The sequence below is a fragment of the Rhinolophus hipposideros genome (assembly GCF_964194185.1).
Source record: "Rhinolophus hipposideros genome assembly, chromosome: 6".
Taxonomy (NCBI): domain Eukaryota; kingdom Metazoa; phylum Chordata; class Mammalia; order Chiroptera; family Rhinolophidae; genus Rhinolophus; species Rhinolophus hipposideros.
The window spans coordinates 56,528,998-56,553,233 of record NC_138052.1 but is presented as its reverse complement, the minus strand read 5'-3'; the positions used below and the strand labels follow the sequence as shown (position 1 = coordinate 56,553,233).

The 24,236-nt window shown below is 34.8% G+C and overlaps 1 protein-coding gene across 2 annotated transcripts in view; it reads right to left on the bottom strand.

Moving 5' to 3' along the window:
• Nucleotides 1–24,236, bottom strand: part of PPP1R1C (protein phosphatase 1 regulatory inhibitor subunit 1C) — a 119,306-nt gene that overhangs the window by 48,146 nt on the left and 46,924 nt on the right. The window contains exons 3-4 of one of the 2 annotated variants that reach the window (XM_081052532.1): nt 19,050–19,087; nt 17,242–17,313 (exon numbers count right to left, since the gene is read on the bottom strand). In XM_081052532.1, the coding sequence (XP_080908658.1) occupies nt 17,242–17,313; nt 19,050–19,087 (110 nt within the window). The remainder of the gene's footprint in view (nt 1–17,241; nt 17,314–19,049; nt 19,088–24,236) is intronic. The other variant, XM_081052531.1, reaches the window with a different exon arrangement.

Here is a 24,236-nt window from a genome sequence, read left to right as displayed (position 1 = left end):
TTTCCTTTGGTTGAAGTATCCCAGAAAAAATTACCTGCCTGCTTTTCGAGAGCCTGCTATTAACTGCAAAAAGTAAGACAATACAGGCATACATAATGGTAAAATGATTAAAGACAGTAATGTGGCTCTCAACTTAAGACATAAAAAAATGACAAGCCTCTCTGTTGCTTATTTCTTTAGTTTAACCTTACTGCCTACCTAAAATGACACGTTTCTCCTAAGAGGCTCTAGTTCATAAACACTATTTCTATTTCTAATTTTTAAACTTTGTGAACCAGCAGAGGGAGCTATAGGGTTACCAGCAGTTTTGTAAATGAGTACTGAGCGCTGGATGTGAAGCTTTTCTTTCTGGTTTCATTGCCAATGAAGAACACACACTCCTCACCCCCTTGCCCGTATAGTGTTTATTTAAGGGATCGAAACACTCTTTGGGGGATCTATTGGCCAGTTACCAGGGGTAGAACAGAACATGTTTACACAGCACACAGTGGAGTGGCTCCATGGGATCTGTTCCAGTCTATTGACTAATTAAATAATTACAGGAAAAAAATATATTTATCTCAGAGATAAGAAGGGATTAAAATGTCTGTCTAGAACACAAGGGCTGCTAATATATATGCAAAGAACTATTTGGTTTGGCCTTTCAAGTAAAATATGGGATCTGCAGTGATTCCACAATTAATAAGACGATAGCATTTAGCATTGGCAACAAGGCTCTGTGGTATTTACTTTTGGAATATTTTTCACTGCTAATTTCAAAAAATTGATATGTTAATTAAATTGATTTGCATTAAAATAAAGACTATGCAGGTGCTTCTCTGATTTATCTTGGTTCAGCTTTTAGAAAAAGTGATTGAAGTTCATGACATTGAAATGTCATAACTTGAAAGTTACTGCAAATCAAATAGCTTACTGTAGCCATGTTTAAGTTATACTTGGGGTTCTTTGAGGTAATAAGAGAGAGTTTTAGTTTTCAGTTGTCGAGGATGCATTCATGTTTGTATTTCTTTTTAAATCTGAATATAGATTAGATTTTTTTGCATTCATTACTGCTACAATGCATCTGTATGCCCACGGTAATTATAGGAGATTAGTTACATAATAATCAAATGACACTTGGCTTACCATCTTTTAAGAAAGCCCCAAGTAAAATTAATTCTATTTTTATTGTTTTTCACTATGTTTAGGATGAGTAAGTTTGATACAAAGGAGTGTGCAGAGATCAAAATTATCAAATAGGCTAAGAATCTTTGGCAAACTAATTTCGCATATTTCTTCATATTAGGATTTATAGATATGTTATTTAAAAGCCGACTGAATTACTTAATAGTAGAAAAATGTAGTGTTGAAGAAAATAGCATAAGCAAAATACTACAGGTATATATAATTGGGAAAGATCAATACAAATAGTTTGGAGAAAATTATTGCACAAGTGCTAATTAATTTATTATTTGGAAGAGGAATTATGTTAAGGAGTAATTGTAGGTTTAGAAGATTTGGGAGCGCTCTGATCAACTTCATTAACTGTCAGGGCTTAAAGCATGAAAAGGGAACAGTATAGGAAATCTCAAATCCAATATTCCTTGCCTCCATTTCCCTGACATGTTTTTACATATATTATTCCTTCCACAACATCATAGATAGGGTCATGTACCTTTTGTTGCAATTTTAAGAAAGATGAACAGATGGAAGGAGAGGACTTTTCTTCTTGCTTCATTTCCCTAGAAATTCAAAATTCTTCTTTTATAGTTAGGTATAGCGACACTAAGAACTGTTCCAAAAGATACAGACTAATTCCCACAACAGAATAAAAACTTTTAAGGCAAACATCAAAATAATAAATAGTGGAACTACATATAAAACCTAAAAATAGATTAACACTCATTTCATATATGTATATATTTAAAATAAAATACATTTTAATCACTTTTCAAATCTTTTTTTTGACGTAAAAATTTATATTGAAACTTATCGTTACACAAGGTAAGCATGATCATACAGTGGTAATTTTCAATGCATGAAATACATTTCTTTTTCACTGAATTACTGTAAGTTAAGAGGCAAAACTGATATATAGAGATCATTAAAAAACATCAAATTTGAACGAGGATGCTTAGACTTCATAGTTTTACATGAAAAAAGTCTTACATAGGGTCAACAGTCAACAAGAATTTAAAATTAGGTGAAGTATTTCTCCAAGTGTCATAGAATGGAAGAATGATTTGCTGTTATTCCAATTACTAACTGTTTTCTAAAATAGTCTATTAAAAAGAAAAAAAAAACATTTCAATGTGGTTAGTTGTGATAGTGAATCACTACAGCATTGGTAATTTAGTTCAAGGTCACCACTCGAAAAGGAAGAATAAAGACACCCTCTATTGTTTCAAGATGACACTTTCACCTTTCCAGGAGAAATGCTTTATAGGGAATGGAAGAAATCTTGGAAGTTTGTCTTTACCTTTTTATTTCTGAGAAAGATTTTAAACAAAATCTCTGCTTCACTTGGAAGTAAGGTGTTGACTTAGGCAAAATGGCTAAGTAGGCCAAGTTTGTTTTCACAGCCTTCCTAATGTCCTGGGAGGACTAGAACACCAGTTTATGAGCTACTGAGCTCAAGACCTCTCCCTATTTCCTGTCTTTTCACACCCTAACTACCTGAGTGGCCACCATAGATCATAAAAGTGAGCATCAAGGCTACAGAAAAAAAAAAAAAGAATGAGAAGGGCTAAGTATCGGTATTTACATGCAATGTGGAGTACATACCACGTTGAATAGAAACTCAAAAAACACAAAACAAAACTGGGATTTTAAACCTTTCATTGTACACTTTCACTTTCCTGCCTTTTAAAATGTATATTATGATTTAAAAAAATAGTACAACTTTTTTTCTGAGTGAAGGTCGTTTTGGTCATCTTTTGTCTTACACAGTGATGTAGTTGTGTAAATTTGTAGTGTTTCTGTTTCTTTCCTCCTCTGCCAGCTCTCACATTTCTTGCAGTCATTTTACTTGTTATGTCTACTGCTTCCTTTCTGTTTTCATTTGTCTCTGGACTGCCAGGGTCTAAGAGGACCAATAAGCTTTTAAGAATTAAATATTTTATAATTGACTGAGCAACAGCCTCAGATTCAGAAGAGGCAAGGTGATGCCATTTCAAACTCTCAAAGTCCTTTATCAATTTTAGTCCAGCTGTATTTAAAGCTGAGATTGTCTTTTGGTTGTTACAGTAATGGGAACATGTGAGAACCTTGCTTTAAAATAGCTTGTTGGAAATCAGTAAGATAATTTTAAGTTTGATTTTAAGTTATAAAATTTTAGAGTTATTCACGTGCGCAGTGAATAAAATTTTGTTAAAAAAAGATAGCTTCAAGTGAAATAAGTCAGACTGAGAAAGACAAATACCATATAATCTCACTTATATGTGGAATCTAAAGAACAGAATAAACAAACAAACAAAACAGAAATAGACTCATAGATACAGAGAAAAAAACTGATGGTTGCTAGATAGGAGGGAAGTAAGGGAATGGGGTAGGTGAAGGGATTAGAAAGTACAAATTGATAGTCACAAAATAGTCACAGGGATGTGAAATACAGTATGGGGAATATAATCAATAATGTTGTAAAGACTATGTAGGGTGTCAGATGGGTACTGGACTTATTGGAGGGATCAATTCACAGATTATATAAATGCCTAACCACTGCACTGTACACCTGAAGCTAATATAAAATAATATTGAATGTCAACTATAATTTAAAAAAATACATATATAGTCACGAGATATAAAGTACAACATAGAGTCAATGGTAATGTAATAGCTATGTACAATGCCAGAGGTAGTAGACTTGGGGCTTGGAGGTTATCACTATGTGAGGGTTGTAAATGTCTAATCATTCTGTTGTTTGGTACACCTGAAACTAATGAAAAATAGTATTAAAAAAAAAGATACCTTCGGCATACCTATGAGAGATAAGGAGAGCACAAAATGGCTCCCATTGGTATTTATACAACAAAGGAAGGGATGCAAAATACAGGTCATAAATGCAGTGCTGATTATATAATTTTTATTTTGGGGGCCTAGTAATTTCCTAAAAGGAAACTTTGGACACCATTACTTCTACTTGATATTTTGTCTCTTAATGAAAAAAACAAAATGGTAAACCTTCCTCAGGTTTGACCTAGAGTGTTCTAGAACTGGATAATTCATTGTTTAAAATAACACACAGCTCAGAGCTTTGCATAGAGTTTGAGTTTAATAAATATTTGTATATTGATTGACAGCAATGCTAACACCTTTATTATCTCATAAGAAACACTCCATAGAAAGAGTGCAGCCTGCTCTTGCAACTGAAATGTGGGGTATTTTGTCCTGAAGCCCTACTGAGAAAGGAATTAATGTAACTGATCTTAAAATTATCTTGCAAATCAGACTTGTTTTTTTTGAGGTTTAGACAAGAAGATAAGGTTTTAAAAGGGAATATATTTAGAAAAGTTTTATAGACCAACACAAGTTTGTAAAGAATGTAATCCTATCTTAAAGTTGCCCCACTAAGAACCAATTTCTCAATTTATCTTGACATTTATATATTATAACACATTTCTAATTGGATTCCCATTACTTTATTGTAGAAGATAATATGATCAGTATTTCAACTTCTCACAGGTCGTAAATATTATTTTGAAACTCTAAATGCACTAAAGGAAAAGCAAATGATGGCACTAGCAGTTAGTCATTCTTATATAAATAAGAGCATTGGAAACAGGCAGATGAACCAAGGCAATTAAATATCTAAGGCAGACTAGTCTTTAAAAATTAACTCTGTGAATCAACTTCTTTGTCCCAGAAATTTATAATTTTTTTCAATATGGCTAAAATTAAGCCATTAAATTCACATTTTTAAATCAGAAAGATTATCCACTCATTTATTCAGCATTTACTAAGAAGAGCCTTCTGCAATACAAATGGAAGAGAAACAAGAATACTCTTGGAAGACAAATAAGATATTAGCCTTGTCCTCAATGAATTCAGTCTAGCTAAAAGGGATTATAGATACACACTGAGGGAGAACAGAGTTTGCCGCCCTAAAATATGCCTTTTGGGATACTGACTATTTAAGCAGGTCATTTTCAAGAAATGAAAGACTCAGGAAAAACCTTTGACTGCCCCTTAACTGCCTAAAAATTCAGATAGAGGACCTGCTCCTGGAAGGGAGCTATCATCAGAGATAACTATAGTTTAATATGAACTAGGTGTGATAGACAGGGAGGAACATAGCAAGGCCCATTCCGGGTCAAAGTCCTCTCTGTGCCCCATTGGTAAGATGACCCAGCAAGCATTTGTTTTCAAAACATTTGCTTTCCCATCTCCATGTGAATAGCCTTTCTGCCATTTGAAATTCTAAACCACAACTCACCCACCTCCTTCTCCTTAGCTCAAGGTGGCATATAAACGTCAACTGCTGGATTTGTCCTAGTGTCCATATTCTTATGGAACCCCCATAGGTACATATGTGATAAATTTAGTTATTTTATCCTATTAATCTGTCTCATGTTGATTTGGTTAAATTAGAAGAATTTAGAAGGATAGAAAGAAAGTTGTTTATCCTTCCCCACAACACAAATAGATATGTGCAATGCATTCTGAGTTTCAAAGTAGTACAGCTCCAAGCATTAAGAATTAGGAAGGACAGAAAAAGAACTCCTCTGTAAATAAAGCTATAGAACAAATGTGCAGGCTAGAAACCAAGGGTTATTTTCAAGGAACTAAATACAGTTCAGCATGGCTGCACCATGAAATAAAAGAAGACTGTGGCAGGAGGTGAAGCTAGACAGATATAGGGGGCCAAATTATAAATAGCCCTGCACATTGTTTCTAGGGCCTTTTCCCAAAGGACTTAGTGCACATTTGAAGGGTTTTAAAACGAAAAGACATAGGGTTAGATTTGTGTGGTCACTTGTCAAGAGTAGTGGGAGTATGGATTGGAGAGAGACAAGATTAAAGGCAAGCTTGGTTTGAGTACAAAATTATTACATATGGCTCTATAATGTGAGTTTAAAATACAAAAATGATTATAAACAAAGGTACTAAGCAATTTGTAGGAATTATAGTATAAAATATCTTGTAAAATTTTTCCATTAAGTTATAAGGTTGAAGGATCTCTGGATTTTAAAGGGCAAAGAGCATACGTGGGTAAATGGGAAAAATGAGCCCTACTGTTATTCCAGTAGAAAAGCAAAAGAGGCTTATGTCACAATATAGCCTTTTAAAGGAAAGTGACATTTAACATGGAACTCTGCTCTTCTGTGAGCCTCAATGTCCTCTAAAATAAAAGATACTATGTAACTTTAGATGGTTTTCTGTAAAAACAAGTAAGTTATACAAAAACACATTGCGTATGTTGAAGTACTACACAAGTATAAGGTGTTGTAAACATTACTTTTTAAAATCTCTAATTTAAGTGAAGCAAACACCAGTATCCAAGAAGGCGGCAAACCTATTACTAATTCCATATCTAAAAGGGGCAATACAAATCTCATCCAAGAAAACATAAGAGAACACCGTATTGGATATTAAACCAAGTAAGGTAAGCCCATAAAGACAACATCTGCCTGTTCTATTAGGCATTGTGTTTTCTTCCTGGAACTCCCATTAGCATCGGTAAGAGTGGAGTGTGTACATCATAGCATACTGATCGCGTAGCATTAACCATCCTAAGCACTAATGGATATGATGCACAGACATTTCTGTAGAGCAAGAGATAGATTTTTCTATTTTTAGTAACTATATATTGATACAAACATATACTTTACAGTATACTGACTCAAATAGGAGTTAAAATTGTAACTTGAAGTCTCCTTGAAGAAATGGCTGATTCTAAGACTGGGACAAGAAATACACAAACGAGCTGCTAGAAAGCAAGAATATGCTAAAACAAAGAAACAAACAAAAAAAACCCCTACAGTAATGGGGTATATCACAGTAATGGGGTATTTCAGTTGACAGGAGTCAACTGAAAAAGCTCCCAGTATCCAAAGTTGGAATTATTTGAGCTAAATAAATAAATAAATAAATAAATAAATAAATAAATAAATAAATAAATAAATAAAAGTACAAAATAAATACCCGTGAGTCCACATTAATAAAAATAAATGATTGAATAAATACATAAATGGGAGAGAAGAGACAACTTTCCTGTTCAGAATTCCAAATAATTCACGTAGATACATATACTTCAGGAAAGTGGAGCATAACTTCCTACTCCTCAAGTGTGAGCTACACATGGTGACTTCCTTCCAAAGAGTACAGTATGGAAAGGGGGTAAAAAAGAATAACGTTATAGTAGAGACTCCTGACAAACACTACCTCAACCAGTTGATTGAGGTCAACATCAACAGTAATAAGTCACGTTGATAGTATGTACCCTTAATATCATGTGCTGAAAAGTTCACTTTCTAGCTGCAGTCAGTCTTTCTCCCCCAAACCTATAACCTCAGTATAAACATGAGAAAAATATCAGACAATACCAACAGAGCAAAATTCTACAAAATACCTGCCCAGTAGTACTCGAACTGTCAAGGTCAACAAAAACAAGGAAATCTGAAAAATTGTCACAACCAAGAGGAGCTTAAGGAGACATGATAACTAAATTTAATGAGGCATCCTAGATAGGTTTCTAGAACAGAAAAAGGGTATTAATCAAAAACTAAATAAATACAAATAAAATATGGACTTTGGTTAATAAATGAATGAATATTGGTTTATTAGTTGTAATAAATGTATCATACTAACATAAAACACAAATCACAAGAGGAGCTGAAAGCAGAGTATTTGGGAACTCTTTATACTGTCTATTGTCATAATTTTTCTGTAAATCTAAAACTGTTCTAAAACATAAATTTTATTTTTTTAAAGTATAATTTGACCTGGAACTTACTCTGTTTTAAAAGTAATATTAAAAGCAAAGACGAAGATTTGAACCAGAACTTTTATAATAGAATCGAATACACAAGGATTTCCAAATGCTTCGAAAGTGATGTCTATGTAGTCCATTAGTGGCACCTTTTTAGACTGCATAGCAGCAAAATCTTTGTGATGATCTGGGTAGGATTTGGCCGTTGACATTATGGCATCATAAATGTTTTGCAAGTTATTATGAGCAAGAGGATTGAAAATGGTGAGCCATGTGTTCGACTTTTCCATAACTCAGCTTATTGTACTTTGCAGACATTTGTGAACATCACTGTGTCTTCAGTGATCTGAAAGTGGCCTCACTCTCTGGTCCCTCAGGCCTAGCATGGGTCTCCTCACATCCCCCTATAATTGTCAACTCCCAATTCAAGGATCTATGGTGAGCTTGACCTGTCTGCTTGTGTGTTGCTTCCTCTAGATGGATTTCCTATAGGGTGGGGCTTCACTCTTCATCTCTACTGCCACACCACTTTAATTCAGCGCTTGACACACTGTGGAGGCTCATATGTGATTTGTGGTAGTATATTATTAGTGCTTACACAACTGAATTTTACAATTTGCATATTTGGGTAAGACCTAAAGATATTGGGTCTTGATTCATCTGTTCAAACCAAATGCAAAAGTTCATCTCTTCCCCCAATTCTAAGGTAGGAAGCAATTTTAAAGTGGTATTATTTGTCCAGAGGGATACAAATTTAAAAGATTAATTTTACAATAGATAAATATAGATATAGATATATATGGATATGTAGATATATATATAGACACATGAATTGAACTATATTAACAAATAATGGTCTCCTTTTTAAAGTGTAAGTGGCACTACATGAAATTAAGTTTCTTGTCTCAAATTTCAAATTTGCAATTGAATTCACCTCCAGATCCTTTAGACTTTCAACCGAATAAACCATGAAAATGATATAAAATAGGAAGTCCACTCATACTTTCTCACATTTTCCTATTGCTTCACCCTCAATGTTGATCTCAGAAAAACAGGACATCTTAATGACTTTCAAGAAGGTACATTCTTACATCAGGTCTCCAAAATGCCCCTGTCCTCTGCATTCAAAGATATGAGAAAAGGTGAACTTAAAACTTACTGGAAGGAATGAAACAGAAGTGAAGGAAGTGGATCTGGAAATAGATGCGTATTTCTTTAAAGAAATAAACAAGACACATATGCGTATATTTAGAATGTTCCTTCTTATCTAGAAATCTGTTAAAACATTTCTTAAGTTGCATAAATAAGCCCCACCCTGCACAGTAAATAAACTGAGCCAGCACAAACAAAAAAAAAACCCCATGATTTAGAAAGGCAATACCTGGAGAACACCCACAGAGGCTCAGAAATGTTTTCAAAAGGAATGCAGTGTGTAGGAGATGCCTGATGAGAAGCTGAAAGATCTTGCTACCTTCTCTTCCTGCCTTAGATTTTCAATGTGCAGGGAGTGATGACAACAGGCTGGTCTATTCCTTTTGAATATGTTTTTGGTCACAATTCTATGAAGCTTGAAATCAGGAAGAGTGAGTTGGTCACAACTCATTATAATTATTGTTAATCTACAGATGTTGCTTAATTTTAGGCTGAATTAATATGATGTGATTTCCTGCTCATCGCTCTGGTTGCAAATATTTATTGTATCATCTTCTTTAGCACCCCCAAATTTACCATTAAGTATCATTTTGTTCTTAAACTTTTTTGAAATACAAGTTTTATTAATTTAAATATCAACACCTCTGAGAGGGCTATTAGTTAGTCAGCTGGTAAATAAGGGAAATGTGTCTAAGGGGAGGAGCTAGGTAAAATGAAGCAAAAGCCAGATTTTGTTAAAAAGAAAGCGAAAGGTTTCTTTTGCCTCCCTGAGACTAATACAAATAAAAGTGGAGTGCATGTTGTAAGGCTTGGTGATCCACATGCTTCTTAGGACCAGGCACCTCTAACCCTGACTTTTCAATTCCCATGACTTGAGAGCAAAGCTCTGTATTTCATTCTCTTCCAAGTCCTTTCACCCCTCCTCAGGTTCTTCTCCCCACTCCTTCCTCCATTCTGCAGGGGTCAGTGGAAATGGAGGATGAGAGTGTGCAACTCAATCCAAGGTTCAAATAAATATTCAAATCATTTCCCACATATTGTGTGCCTGTTCCAAGCATTGTCTTCACACATATTGTTTCATTTTGTCCCTAGAGCTACCCTGTGTGGTTGGTATCCTCTCCCTTTTACCTACGAGAGAAGAGAGACAGGTGAAACTGGCTGACTGCTGCTGAAGTTGAACATTTAGTAAGTGGTGGTCCTGAGGTTTGAACCCTGATCACTTGCCCATTAAAGTCCACTTTTTTTATGTCAGTTTCCATGAAATTATTATGATCAATACCCTTCTCTGATTTGAAGATTATCCTTCAGTTAATGTTACATGTCACACTCTTGCCTGTCATCTACCACCCTCCAAAAACTGCTTTAGATTTCTTATTAGGCTAGGTTGATTTTTTTTTTTTTTACATTTCCTGTGTTATTTCTCATTTGCATTTATTGCTGTATTATGAAAAGAAGCTGAATTGAAATAGAATATCAAGATCATAACCATCCTTGGAGAAAAAAAATTGTAGGAATTACAAAGCCATAAGCATTCAAAGACCTATTTGACTTATCAAAAGAACGATCTCTGGATACTGAAGTAGCTAAGCTATTCTTTTAAAGAAATTATGAAGAATGAAATCTATGTAACTTTACTAACCATTGTCACCCCAATAACTTTAATTAAAAAAAAAGAATGAAAGGAAGAAAATATTTTCAAGAAGTACAAGAAAAATCTGACCTGCTATGCATTAAGAATGGTAATGTAATACTAAGATGCCCTGCTATACAAAGCCATTTTTCAGTCAGCTGCTTTTTGTTGTGTTCAGATTTTTTTAAAAAATCAATAGCACTTGCTTTGCTCTCTTCAACTGAAGGCATTTGAATTCCAGTAAAACACACACAAACACAAAATGGGGGTGGAAATGAGTCAGCCATTTCCTGTCCAAAGATTCAAACCTATTTTGCTTTTCTGAAAACATGATTCAAGCTATCCAACAATAATTTAATTGACTGTTCTGTAAATCACAAGGCTGACCACCACATAAACACCAGAAAATTGCACATGGGTATTCAGCAGTCAGTTATCATTTTTCTGATAATCTTCAGCACTTTCTACTTACATAATTATAAAGCATCATATTATATAGTATGGTCATTGAAAAGTGAGTCTGTTTTCTATGCAAACTTCAACTTCTGTCATTTTTATACATAATATATATTATAAGTTTATGGCTTATCTGTATAGATGAAAAATGTAGTCAGCACAAGATATATAAAATATAAAAATGTATCTAAGAAGAGTGTTCATAATATCCTCTGTTGTTAAGGGATAGAATACTGCTATAATAAGTCTATGTGATAACTGATTGAATGGTGGCATTCAAGGGAATCAATATCAAGTAGAGAGAGATCATTGTGCTGCAGGGCCCTCTCTTTGAGCTTTTCTGTTTGCTATGTTGACAACAGATATGGATAAAAATTCCAAAGATGAATTTATCTTATCCATGGATGACACGCAATTGAGATAATAGAAAATAGAATGGATGATAGAATCACGGTACGAAATATGACCTGTTCATGTGACAGCCTCACTCTCACAAGAGGAAACATTGGGATGACAGCACTATCTTACTTCTTGGTTAAAGAGGACATAATTTTAAAATGGGGAATGCATGGTGAATAACATGGCTTAAAAGCAATACATAAAAAAAGGCTTGAAAGTTTTGAATTTATTTGTAAGCTCATTATTTATCACCAATGTATATAGCTACCAGAAAAAGCTAATGAGCTTTTGGGTTGCATTGACAGAATTAAATTATCTGGGATGAAGTAGGTGACAGGCCTAATTTAAGTCTCCACTCTGTTCTGGTCAGACCATACCTTAAGTATTAGGTTAATTTTGAATGATGCACTTCTAGAATGATACAAGCAAAGTGGAGCTTATTAGGAGATTAAGAATGAATGTGGAAGGACTAACTGGCAGGCATATTTGACATCTAGATATTTAACCTGGAAAGAACGAAATTAGTGGTGAGACAAGGACCTGATAGATGTCTTGAAATATTTCGATAGTTGTCATTTTAAAAATTGCCACAAATAGTAATAAGATATCGAACAAGAATCCTTGAATATAAATTTCTAGGGGCCTCAATAGAGTAAATATCATTCTAATAGACAAACCAGAAAGAAGGTAGATATTCTAAGGAAATAATTCATGCACCAACACTAGTGTTGGGTATATTTTAAAAACTTACTTAAAAGTACATTTATAAGTATGGCTTATGTCCCAAGCTTTATGTTAAGCCCTGCAAATATGGTAGAGAACACAATAGACATTGTCACTGCTGCCATACCATCACTCACATAGATCACTTCCAGTCTAGTTGGAAAGACAGACACTAAATAAAAAATTGGACATTGTGATTATTTGCAATGAAAGAACTATAGAGAATTTATAATTATTAATATTGAGTTGTAGCTATAGAGAACTTAGAGTAGAGGTTTAGGGAAAGCTCCTTTCAGAAACTGACCTTTAAGGACAGGGCTTGAATGCTAAATATAAGTTAACCACATGAAGAATGAGGAAAGATGGAGGCAAGGGAGAACATTCTAGGTGAATGGAAAAATGTGTGCAAACTCTTTCCTGAATCAACAAAGAATTTGGTGCATTCAGAAGCTGGCAGAAGGCCAGTATAGCTGGGACACAATAGGTATCAGGAAGAGAGGTAGGTTGTATACATAGGGCAGTAAGCTTTGAAAACTTTGCTCTGGAATAGGGTTTTTATCTCATGGCAATGGCAAATTTTGAAGAGTTTTAACTAGAAAGCAGCATAATTACTTTGTGTGTTAAAAATTCACTTTGGTTACCCTATAAAAAGTGGATGGGAGGCAAAAAGAGAAAGACTAGGTAGAGCGCAACCAATTATATGCTGGCAATGAGATGACTGTGACTTGAGTATGGTGGTGGCCCTGAACATAAAAGAAGAGGAAAGGTGAAGAAAATCTAATGGGGTGCAATCCACAAGACGTAGTGTTTTACTATTAACCAGAGTGTGGTGAGGGAGAAGGTCACTGGAGATTCCCAAAACTCAGGAATAAGCACCTAGACAGATGAAAATTCCATTTCCTGAGAAGAACAATGGAGGACAAAATCTATTTGTTGTGGAGAAGATCGAAGGGCAAGTTTTGAACATATTAATTTTGATCTTATAATCATCTTTGACCTCTATGAGACATCTACTTGTGATACAAGAAAACCATGTTAGGTAGGTAATTAGATATTTGAATGTGTCAATCGTTAGACTTGCTGCCGCAGAATCACCTGGAACTTTTGATTATCTGGCTCCACCCCAGGCCTAATATATTTGAATCTCCAAGAGAGCATAGCCAATTTAATACCCTGAGGTTAAATGCAGTGAAAATAATTCTGTCATTACTGGATAGTTGTACTAGTTAACATTTAAGGTCTTTGACAACTTTGAGTGCCTACAAATTTATGACTAGAAAGATGGCCAGATCAAGTATTAAGTCTATTACTACTTTCAAGGAGTAAATGTGCTGGACAAGCCATGAAACACCCCTGGAGAAAAAAAAGCAATATCTAGATCCCTCTATTTATATTATCACTGTTTGTGTCATATGATGCTCCCACTTTAGCCATGAACTAATTGATCCAGGAACCAGTCCCTAGCCAAAGTCAACCTCCTAATTGTTCCAGTGGTTCATGAGATGACCTTTTTTAAGAATCTAGCCCAACCGTTGCATTGTTCCGGATGGTAACTAATTTACCAAATCAGATTTTCTTTTTAGCCAGAGGAGAGGAGAGGGGAATGAAAAAAAATATACCAGAAAAAAAGGCATATGGATAAGTAGGAACACAAAAGTTAAGAGAGAGTCAGGCAGAGAGAGAAGTAAAGAGAAACAGAAAGCAGTGTCATAAGTATGACAATTAGAACAAAGCTCAAGAGATATCTGCTTCTGATCAGATGACAACGTGGCTGAATTACCCAGTTAATTACAATTCATTTGTTCAACAAGTATTTGTTGAGCATCTTCTATGTGCTGGGCATACGTTCTAGGTGCTAGGCCTAGTCAAATGAACAAAACTGTTGTCATGGACACCTCATTTTAGGTACATCATGATGAGTGCTATGGAAAAAAATAAGGCAGTGTGTACAGATACAGATAATGATGATAGAAGGGGCAATTACCAGGAAAGGAAGGTTTGTCTTAGGAGGTAACATTAGCTGAGCCACCTATGAGGCCACTGGATAAAGAAGAGGCAGAACAAATGGAAAGTACAAATGCTCTGAAGTGGAAGTTTGTTTGGCCCTGTTTAAGAATAGCAAATACGGCCACGATGTTGGACACCAATAAACAAGGGACAGTGTGAAACGAGATGAGGTCAAAAAGGGAGGCTAGTGCAGCTCATTCAGGGATTTGTAAGCCATGGTTGGAGTTTTAATTTTATTCCGAATGTAACAGGAAGCCATTGAGGATTTTGATCAAAGGGATGGTATGCTCACATTTGTGAGTTAGAGGAATTACTCTGGCTTCTATATGGAGACTAGATTGTAGAGGACCAAGAGTGGAAGCAGGGAGGGAGACCAGTTAGAAGGCTACTTCAGCAGCCCAGGCAAGAAAGAATGATGGCTTGCACAAGATAGTAACAGTGGAAGATATAGGAGGTAGTCAGATAAGGGGTGCATTTTGAAATTAGAGCTAACAAATATAGGCAACAGGTTGTGTAAGGGCTTAGGGTCAGGATTACGCAAAGGTTTTTGTTCTCAACAGCTGAATACATTTTATTGAGATGGATAAAACCAGAAAAAGAGCCAATGAGTTTGGTTTTGGATATATTAAATTTGAGAAGTCTAATAACATTCAAGTGAAGAAATTTGGTAGCTATTTGGAAAAGGGAGTCTCAAGTTCAGGAGATATATTAAGACAGCAGATACAAATTTGGGAGTCATCAACCTATCAATCCTGACAGTGTGCCTGTTAAAATGCTTTTTTTCTTCTGCTCTATGTCTTCTCCTGTGTACCTTCATATAAACTCCTCATTACAAGGGATAACCTGGATATGTCTATGTTTCCTGGAAAGTGCTGGAGCCATAACTACCATAGTGACTGAAAGAGGGAAAAATACGTTAATGTATGGGATAGGAGACTAGTCTGTCCATGCATTAATTGAAATGGCACAGGTGGGATGTGGCATGTCTCTCTTACTACCACTTTGCCTCTGTACCCAATAACACCTCACAACCTAGTAAGAGAGGAGAATAAAAGAATCTTGCTAATTTGTTTTTGTTTTGTTTTGTTTTGATTTGATTTACTAAGCAGTTACTCACTGGGTCCTTCATGAAACCCTTGTTGGCCTTTTTGTCAGTGATTTTTTTCAGAACTCTTAATCACATCTGTTGCTGCTCTGCTCTCACAGCAAACATTTGTTTACACTGAATAATTGCAAGTTCCACTGCAATTTGAAGAATTATGCATTTCAGAGCAATTGTATTATTGTATTTAGCATCTCAATAACATTTCCTTTGCTAATTCATCTTTCTTATTGAAGCTTCTTTAAGGTGCTCATAATGTACCATATGTTACCGTTGCTTAATTTTGTCTTGAAATATTTATTTCTAGTTCTTAGAGACAGGTAGATTAAACGAAACAAATGGATTTAGCTTTCTCTTTCATCAGAAGCAGGAGACTTACCTCGGTATTTACTGGTTATAAATTAGGACCTAAGTGACCTATAATAATAACACACTGATAGCCTCGTAGAAGAATTACTGTGCTTTCTCAAGCCTTTAACCCATGACCAAAATGATTATCAATGAATGACCATCTTGGAGGCCTTGCCAGTAGTAAGGTTATATATAAAAATCTGCAATATGATTATCTTCCATAAATGTTAGGATCCCACATTCTTATGATGTTTGAGAACTAAATATAATGAAAACCATGAGCCCCTGGGACCTTGATTTTAAGATTTCCATTTAAAAATAATACTATTATTCTCTGAGGACATGAGAATAGTATTACTTTTTTTAGTTAAACTAACCTTAAATAGAATGGAGGAAATCATTAAATGAGCGGACATATATCTTTCATTGTTGCCCATTCATGCCAAAACTGATATGTCTTGAAATTACAAAGTGACTTACAATAGGGAAAATATCCTCAAAATGATTACATTTATCTTCAGAGGGTGATGCTTAATGGTCTCAATAATTACCCCGGAATAAACTACAATGCTGATGATTGCATTATTTATTGCAGTCTTATGAACAAGCAAACGTGGTGTTTTATAGCTGCATAGGAAGGAAGTTTACTGAAAGTAGCTATTTGTGTGTCTGTCATTTATATCCCACCTCCCTGAAAAGGCCCCAAATCTAGAGAGAATAGAGAGTGGAAAATTTCACTCTCGATTTAGACATCTCTCCAGACTCCAGAGGAAGCTGTTCAGCTGGCCTCGCCTGTAGTTGAAACCAAGCTGGACGACTATATGATGAACCACTGGGCGGACAGCCCAAGCCCTAGACTGGAACACGAGCTACTGGATTGGACACGCTCTGCCTTATGTCAGGAACATTTTGGTGTGAGAAATCAAAGAAGCCTTTCCTGGAAGTTATGTTGGTCAACATTCTGATACATTTAGATGTTCTTTTAGCAGTTCCAATTTTGGGGGGAAATTCTGAGAAAATGCCAGACTCTGAACTAGCATTCTTAGTTGTTATTTCAACAGCTGTTACATATACAGCTTCTCACTATTTGATTGGATTTCTCAGAACTGCTCCCGACACAAAGAAATGAGGCACCACTTTACGTTAAATCTTTTCAAATTCTACTTCTCGTAAGCCAAGAAAATGAATGACAATCATCTGACAATACTGGCCAAAGTAATTAGGGATTCTGGAAAATCTCTTCAAGGAAAATGTGTGAGGAAGGGTAAAAGAACTTTTGTCATTATTTTGGAAAATCTGAATTTCCAGACAGATGCTGAGACATCTCTAGTTATCCTTTTTTCAACCACCAATTTTTACTCTTGATTAATGTTTTAAATAAAGTATCTTACTGAATGTCATGTTATTAAGTTGTGGAGTTGAGACCAGAGCTAGCTTATTATTAAACTTATGGTCCTTGAGAACAGACAGCTTGCCAGCCATGAGCTCAATACTCAGAACAACCCGAAACAGTACCTGAACAGTACCTTTCATGGCAGGTGGTGTGTACACGCTCTGCTTCCTTTGCTTAGGGGATGCATTTTGTGACTGTGGACCAAAAGAAAAAAGTATAGATTTTATATTTGGATAAAAAGATAATGCCATCAGTCCTGTGAGGGAAATAAACACTGTGTCGTATTTCAAAGAGCTTTCTGATTTTCCTCGTCACAAAACAGAATTCTGATCAATGAGAAATTATATACATGTGCACTGATAGTATAGTATTAAGAGGTATATAAAGCTGGCGTATATTTTATCATAAAACTCTTCATCCATTGCAGTCTTGAAATTACTCTTTCATTTTCCACCTAGTAACATTCTTTTATTTTTATAAAAGAGACACTAATCTTTCTATTTGAAAGAAAAGCTTAAGGGCCAGGACAAAAATATACTCAAAAAGCTATGGCCATGGGATAATTATCCGGTTCCTAGAATTGTCAAGTGTTTCTGGAGGAATGAGTGTCCTTGGTCAGTAATATCAATCTATAACCTTCTGGAATTAATAGGTTCAATCTAATATTTCCATTTACTTGGAATTACAATGTTAAGATAATATTCTTTTCTATGTTCAAAAGATAAGTTCTTTCCTAACAAAACTGTTATTCAACACTTTCATCCAAGCACATTGGATCAGGACTTCTTTCTCTGTCTCTACAGATGACCCTTAAACAATGCAGGTGTTATGGGCGCTGATGCTGCACCCAGTCGAAAATCTGAATAGAACTTTTGACTCCCCCAAAACTTTACAGTTTCAACCAACTGCATCAGCAGAGTCAACCAACTGTGTAAGGAAAATAGTTTTGATCCATTGTTGAGAATCTGGCTGATTTTGAGAAGCAGTCACTTCCAGGATTTCTTATATATTTATTTCCATACAAATATTCAAAAGCCAAGTAGGAAATTAATTCTACAGAAAAGACTGTTTAGTAACATAGTAGTAAACTCAAGTAATAAAACTACTTTATATTTATGTAAGAGTTTATTTTCCAAAGCATTTTCAAACAATCTCATTAATTTTTTAGTATTTTATTATTTTTTTCTTTCTGCATTCTCCTGAGTGTTGCTATATGCCTACTAATGCAGCCATGAGAATTGACTCCTAAGTCTGCATGCATCTTATTCAATATTTGTTCTATTTCTGGGTTCAAATTCATTGACTTCCTTGTATTCTATATATTCTATATTATCAGCTCCCCTAGTTTCCCCTGGCTCTAACTGTCTATCTGAACTCTTACATGTATATGTGGAGACTCTGGCCTCACAATCTGCTCTTGGTTCCACACACCAGAAGACCCTTTAGAGGTACCTGTCCCCCATCTTTTTTATCCGGTATTCCAACATTGATTGTCCCTAGCCTGTGGTGCTCATATGTAAGCAGTCACTAGATTGAAATTATCAATACCATTTCTTGCCACTAAAAGCAATGGTTTATTTTAGAATTTTTTTCAGGGGTTATCATTTCATAGGTAGAGAATCAAGGTAACCTAGAGGCAGAAATTTAATGTCACATTTTACTCTTTGTTCAGTCAGGAAAAGCAAACTTTTTGTTGTTGCTGTTTGTTTGTTTTTCTAAGAAGGGCACGGCTCACAGTGGCCCATGCAGGGATAGAACCGCAACCTTGGTGTCAGTAGCAACACATTCTAAGCAACTGAGCTAACCGGCCACCCTCAAACTAGTTTTTACATCACAGTTATAGTGATATATTTTACATCACATCAAATCAAACTAATTGTATTTTAATTGATTTGAACACCTATTAATATAAAAATATAAGAAAACTTACTTCTGCTTGTGTGTTGGTCACTCTCTTGTCATCTATTTCTGCAAGAGAAGTAGGTATAATTTATTAGAAAAGAGAAACTTTCCTATAATATGCATATTAAAAATTTAAATAACACGTATCAAAATTATTTAATAATTACCTATGTTTATATGGCATCTGTGGCTTAGTCTAATGGCTGATAAGGAAAGGGGAGCAGAAGGGGGTGGTTTTCTTCTGAGATAACCTTCTCCCAAAGGTGTTTAAAACGGTAATAAAAAAAACTTTTAAAATCCCTCTCAAAATCCCAAATTGCCCATCTTCCAGCTGTCCAGAAAGGGGGCCAGGAAATGACTCTTAGAACTGTTGTGTCATTAACCTCACAGTGCTAAGGCATAAGACACATTGTCAAGTGTTTCTGGAGGAATGAGTGTCCTTGGATTTTATTGCCACTGTTTACTGACTACAGCCTCTGTAAAGTTTCCTCAAATTTGCCATTTAAGCAGAACAAACTTTCTTTTCCACTCAGTCCTATCACTTTGACTCTGAGACAGCACCCTCTTTTCTATGTGCCCCTGGAAAAAATCAGTTACTTGTCAGAAATATTTCTTATGACAGTGCTAGGGCAACTTCTACATAGTCTGTGTAAAAAGAGTTGTGAGGAAGGGGAGAGAGGAGAAAGAGGTGCTCACATACTTCACTTTCACAGAGGGAAGAGATTCCAGGCGGAGCTTCTTTCTTACCTCCTCACCTACTTTGCATAGATTCCGCCTCTTGCCTTCTTGACCCAGTTACCCTTTACTGACTCTTAGGTTAGTCTCAAAGCTGAGACTGACCTCATGATCCAAAAACTGAATGAGAAGTTCATCAAAGAATATCTGCTTAAAGATATAGATCTGTATTTATTGACATGAAAACATGTACTATGTAAATGAAAAAGATTTGAAAACTATGTTATAGTATTTTTATTTTATAAAGGATAGATAAAATATAGATATAAAGATAATAGAGAAATGCACACACATTCTGCATGCTCATAGAGCACACAAATACTGGAACAACATACAGACACAAGCACAACGTTCTCTCTAACTTGTACCAAGGAGTTTTAACTGAAGGAAGAAACCTAAAAATATATACACGCATACTTCTCCAGCTCTTTGTTCTACACAAAAACATTAAAATGTAGTTCAAAATATCTCCATGTTTTCTTCAGGCCCTAAACTTCAGGGCCAATCCCAGAAGTGTTTAAGAAAGACAAATCCTCAAAGAAATATAAGGATATATTCCTGTTTTCAAATATTATTTAGCTTTCTCATTATTCCAGGAAAAAAAATTATGTTCAGTAGCAGGGAACATAATCAGTAAAATACATGAGAGGTTTGGTAATTCATTATCCATGATCTAAAACTATATATTATCTGAAATAAGCTGTTGTACCTATTTTAGCTTTATATTTTCCATAGTTTTTCTTCTCTCAAAGGCCATTTAGTTTGAAAGAAGAAATTCTTTACTTAGAGATAAAATATAAAAGTCATCTGAGCATAACTTTTTAAGGAATGTTGTCATCATTGAAAATGAAGATAGGGCTAGATGTGGTCTAGAAAGTTTTAAGTATTGATTAGTTAGAATGGTCTTGAGATATTTAAATTCAGGAAAGGAATAGGGTAAACTCAGGATCCATGTGGGTAGTCATATAAACTGAAAACACAATTGTCTGATTGCCTTAGAAAAATCAATGAGATCTCATCAGATTTTGGGAAAACTAGTGATAATTAAAAATGCTTATAAAAATAAAGTGTAAAAGAGAAGGAAATAGAGAAGACCATGATCAAAGAACAAGGAAAACTTTCTGAACTATAACAGAGTCAGAACCAGAAAAGCTAAGAAATTAGAAAATTATAAAAAGATAGAAAACTAAGGAAAGCCTAGAGAGTCTTGATTATGGCTGGCCAAGAAATCTTTTTCTTGAAAAATCACTGGTGAGCATATATAAAATTTCTAATATTGCCCTTCTATTTATCTGTCATGACACCACAGGCAAATCACTTAATTTTCATAAATTTCAAGGTTTTTTCTATGTGTGAAATAGGGTTGGGAAAGCATAATTATTTTCTGCCTTGTTTTTAGGAAAAAAAAGCTTGTTTTTAGGAAAAAAAATATTTTTAAATGAAAGCATAATTTCCCCTAAGTATGGGTTGCCCATAGTGAATTCCTTTTAAAGAGTAGAGTATGGAAAGGGGGAACGTGGATATGAGTACCTTTACAGTGGAACAACTTGACAAGTATTAATTCAGCCAGGTTATTAAGGTCATAAATTATGTTAATAGTATGAACTCTTGATGTGATGTGATGTGATGAAGATGGAACCTCAGTGATCTCTCTCCCCAAAACCTATAACCCAGTCTAGTCATGAGAAAAACATCAGACAAATCTCAATAGAAAGATGATGCTGGAATATAGTAGTGTAGAAGTACCTGGAATCTGTGTATCTAAACAACAATGATATTGGAACAAGCTGTCCAATATAACCATTTTGGGATTCTGGAGTCTATTGAAGGATTGTAACTTCCAGGGGAAGACTTGGATGGTAAATTTTGGTTAGTTTCAGTCAATTTCAGCTCTGAATACATTAGCTGCTACCCATCCCCAATTTGCAAACCCCATGGCAGGCAGCCATACATATATTTCAGAAGAAGCTTGCACACAATTTGTGTCACCCAGGGTGAGTCAAATGGATCTGGTCCTCCAAGTATCAGGGATCTGTGCTTTGATCACTGATTGCTGCTTCTGATCTCAGAGGTGCATACAAAAAGATAGGTATCCATTGTTGCACCTCCTCCTATTGTTACAGGAGTCCTTTCTCCTCAGGCTGAAATGACTTCCAGGTGATTTGAAGGGTCAGCGCCCATTTTACCCCTCTTCATTTTTCTCTTTTTCCCCTTTTGTGAGCCAGACATCAAAAGCAACTGCATATCAGACGAAATTAGATATTGACTGTGCAAGTCCAAGGAAAGGTGCAAACTCTGAAAAGACCTGAGAAAACCTTACATTTACACCTCAGACTAATCCTGCAGACAGAGATAGCTTACAACAATAAAACAAACAAACAGCAACAACACAAATTCAGTAAACTCTGGGAAAGTGAGAGAATCTGTCTTCTAGGGTTACCAAATTATTAGATTCAAATGTCCAGTTGTTAATACAAACTCACCAGCATACAAAGAAACAGAAAATTATAGCCCATTCAAGGGAAAAATAAATAAACAGAAACTGTCCCTGAAAAAGACTTGATGGCAGATCTACTAGACAAAGATTTTAAAATAACTGTCATAAAAGTGCTCAAAGAACTAAAGGAAAATGTGGAGAAAGTCAAGAAAATGACATATGAATAAAAATAAAAAGACAGAAAACCTAGAAAGAGACCAAACATATTTTGGAGTATAATAACTGAAATGAAAACTTCACAAGATAAATTAAAAGGCAGATATGAGCAGGCAGAAAAAAGAGTTATCAAACTTGAAGATAGAATAATAGAAATTAGTGTGTCTCAGGAATGGAAAGGAAAAAAGATTGAAGAAAAGTGAACATAACCTAAGGAACTTGTGGGAGACCATTGAGCAGACCAACATACACATTATAGGAGTCCCAGAAGAGACGTAAAAGGAAAAGGAATAGAGAGAATATTTGAAGAAATAATGACTGAAAACTTCTCAAATTTGATGAAAGGCATGATATAAACTTCAAGAAACTCAATAAACTCCAAGTAAGATGAACTCAAAAAGACTCACACTGGGACACATTATAATCAGAATTTCTAAAACTAAAAACAAAGAAAGAACTTGCAAACAGCAAGAGATAGGTAACCCATCACATGCAAGGGATCCTCAACATAATTATCAGATCATTTCTCACCAGAAACTTTGCAGACCAGAAGGTAATGGGCCAATAAATGAGCCAATACACTCAAAGTGCTAAAAGAAAAAAAACTGTCAGCCAAGAATCCTCTATTCTATAAAATTGTTCTTTAAAAGTGAGGGAGAAATTGACATTTCCAGGTAGCCAAAAGTTGAGGGAGTTTGTTACAGGTAGATCTGCTCTGCAAGAAATGCTCAAGGGAGTCCTAGGTAAAATGAAAGACACCAGCCAGTAACTCAAAGCTATATGAAAAATAAAACTCTCAGTAACGTTTAACACATGGGCAATTATAAAAGTTAGTGTTATTATATCAACAGTTTGTAACTCAACTTTTTGATTTTTTAAAAATGATTTAAGAAACAAATACATTTTAAAGTAGTCTATAAGCTAGTATTATTGTAACTTTGGTTGTAATTCCACATTTTGTTTTCTACAAAAGTTGAGAGACTAATGAATTTAAAGATTATTAGTTTATATTGTGTGGCACACAATGTATAAGGATGTAATGTTGTGATATCCGTAACTGAAAGATGTGGTAACACAGCTGCAAAGAAGCAGTGTTTCTATGTTATTGAAGTTAAACTGGTATAAATTCAAATCAGGATATTATAACTTTAGGGTGCTAAATGTAATCCTCACAAAAGCACCAAAGAAAATAGCTACAGAATACATATGTGTGTATATATATATGTACATATACATATGTACATATATATATACACACATGTATGAAAATGAGAAAATAATTTAAATAATTAACTACAAAAAATCAACTAAACACAAAAGAAGATAGTAATGCAGGAAATGAGGGATAAAGAAGGTATAAGGCATATAGAAAACAAATAGCAAAATGACAGAAATCTTTTCTTATCAATAATTAGTTTAAAGTGAATATATTAAAATCTCTAAAAGACAAAGATTAGCAGAATGGATGAAAACACATGATCAAACTATGTGCTGTCTTCAGATCCAAATACACAAATAAGATAAAAGTGAAAGGATGGAAAAAGATATTCCATGAAAATATAAACCAAAAGAGAAAGGGTAGTTATGCTAATATCAGACAAAATAGACTTTAAATGAAAAAAAGTTATATGTTAAAAAAAGTTTCAGTACAGAAGGAAAATATAAACATTATGAACATTCACACACCTCATAACAGACCATCAAAACATATGAAGCAAAAACTGACAGAATTAAAAGGAGAAGTACTTCTGCAATAATTGTGGAGACTTTAGTACGCCACACAATAATGGTAGAGCAACCAAAAAGAAGATAACCAAGGAAATAGAA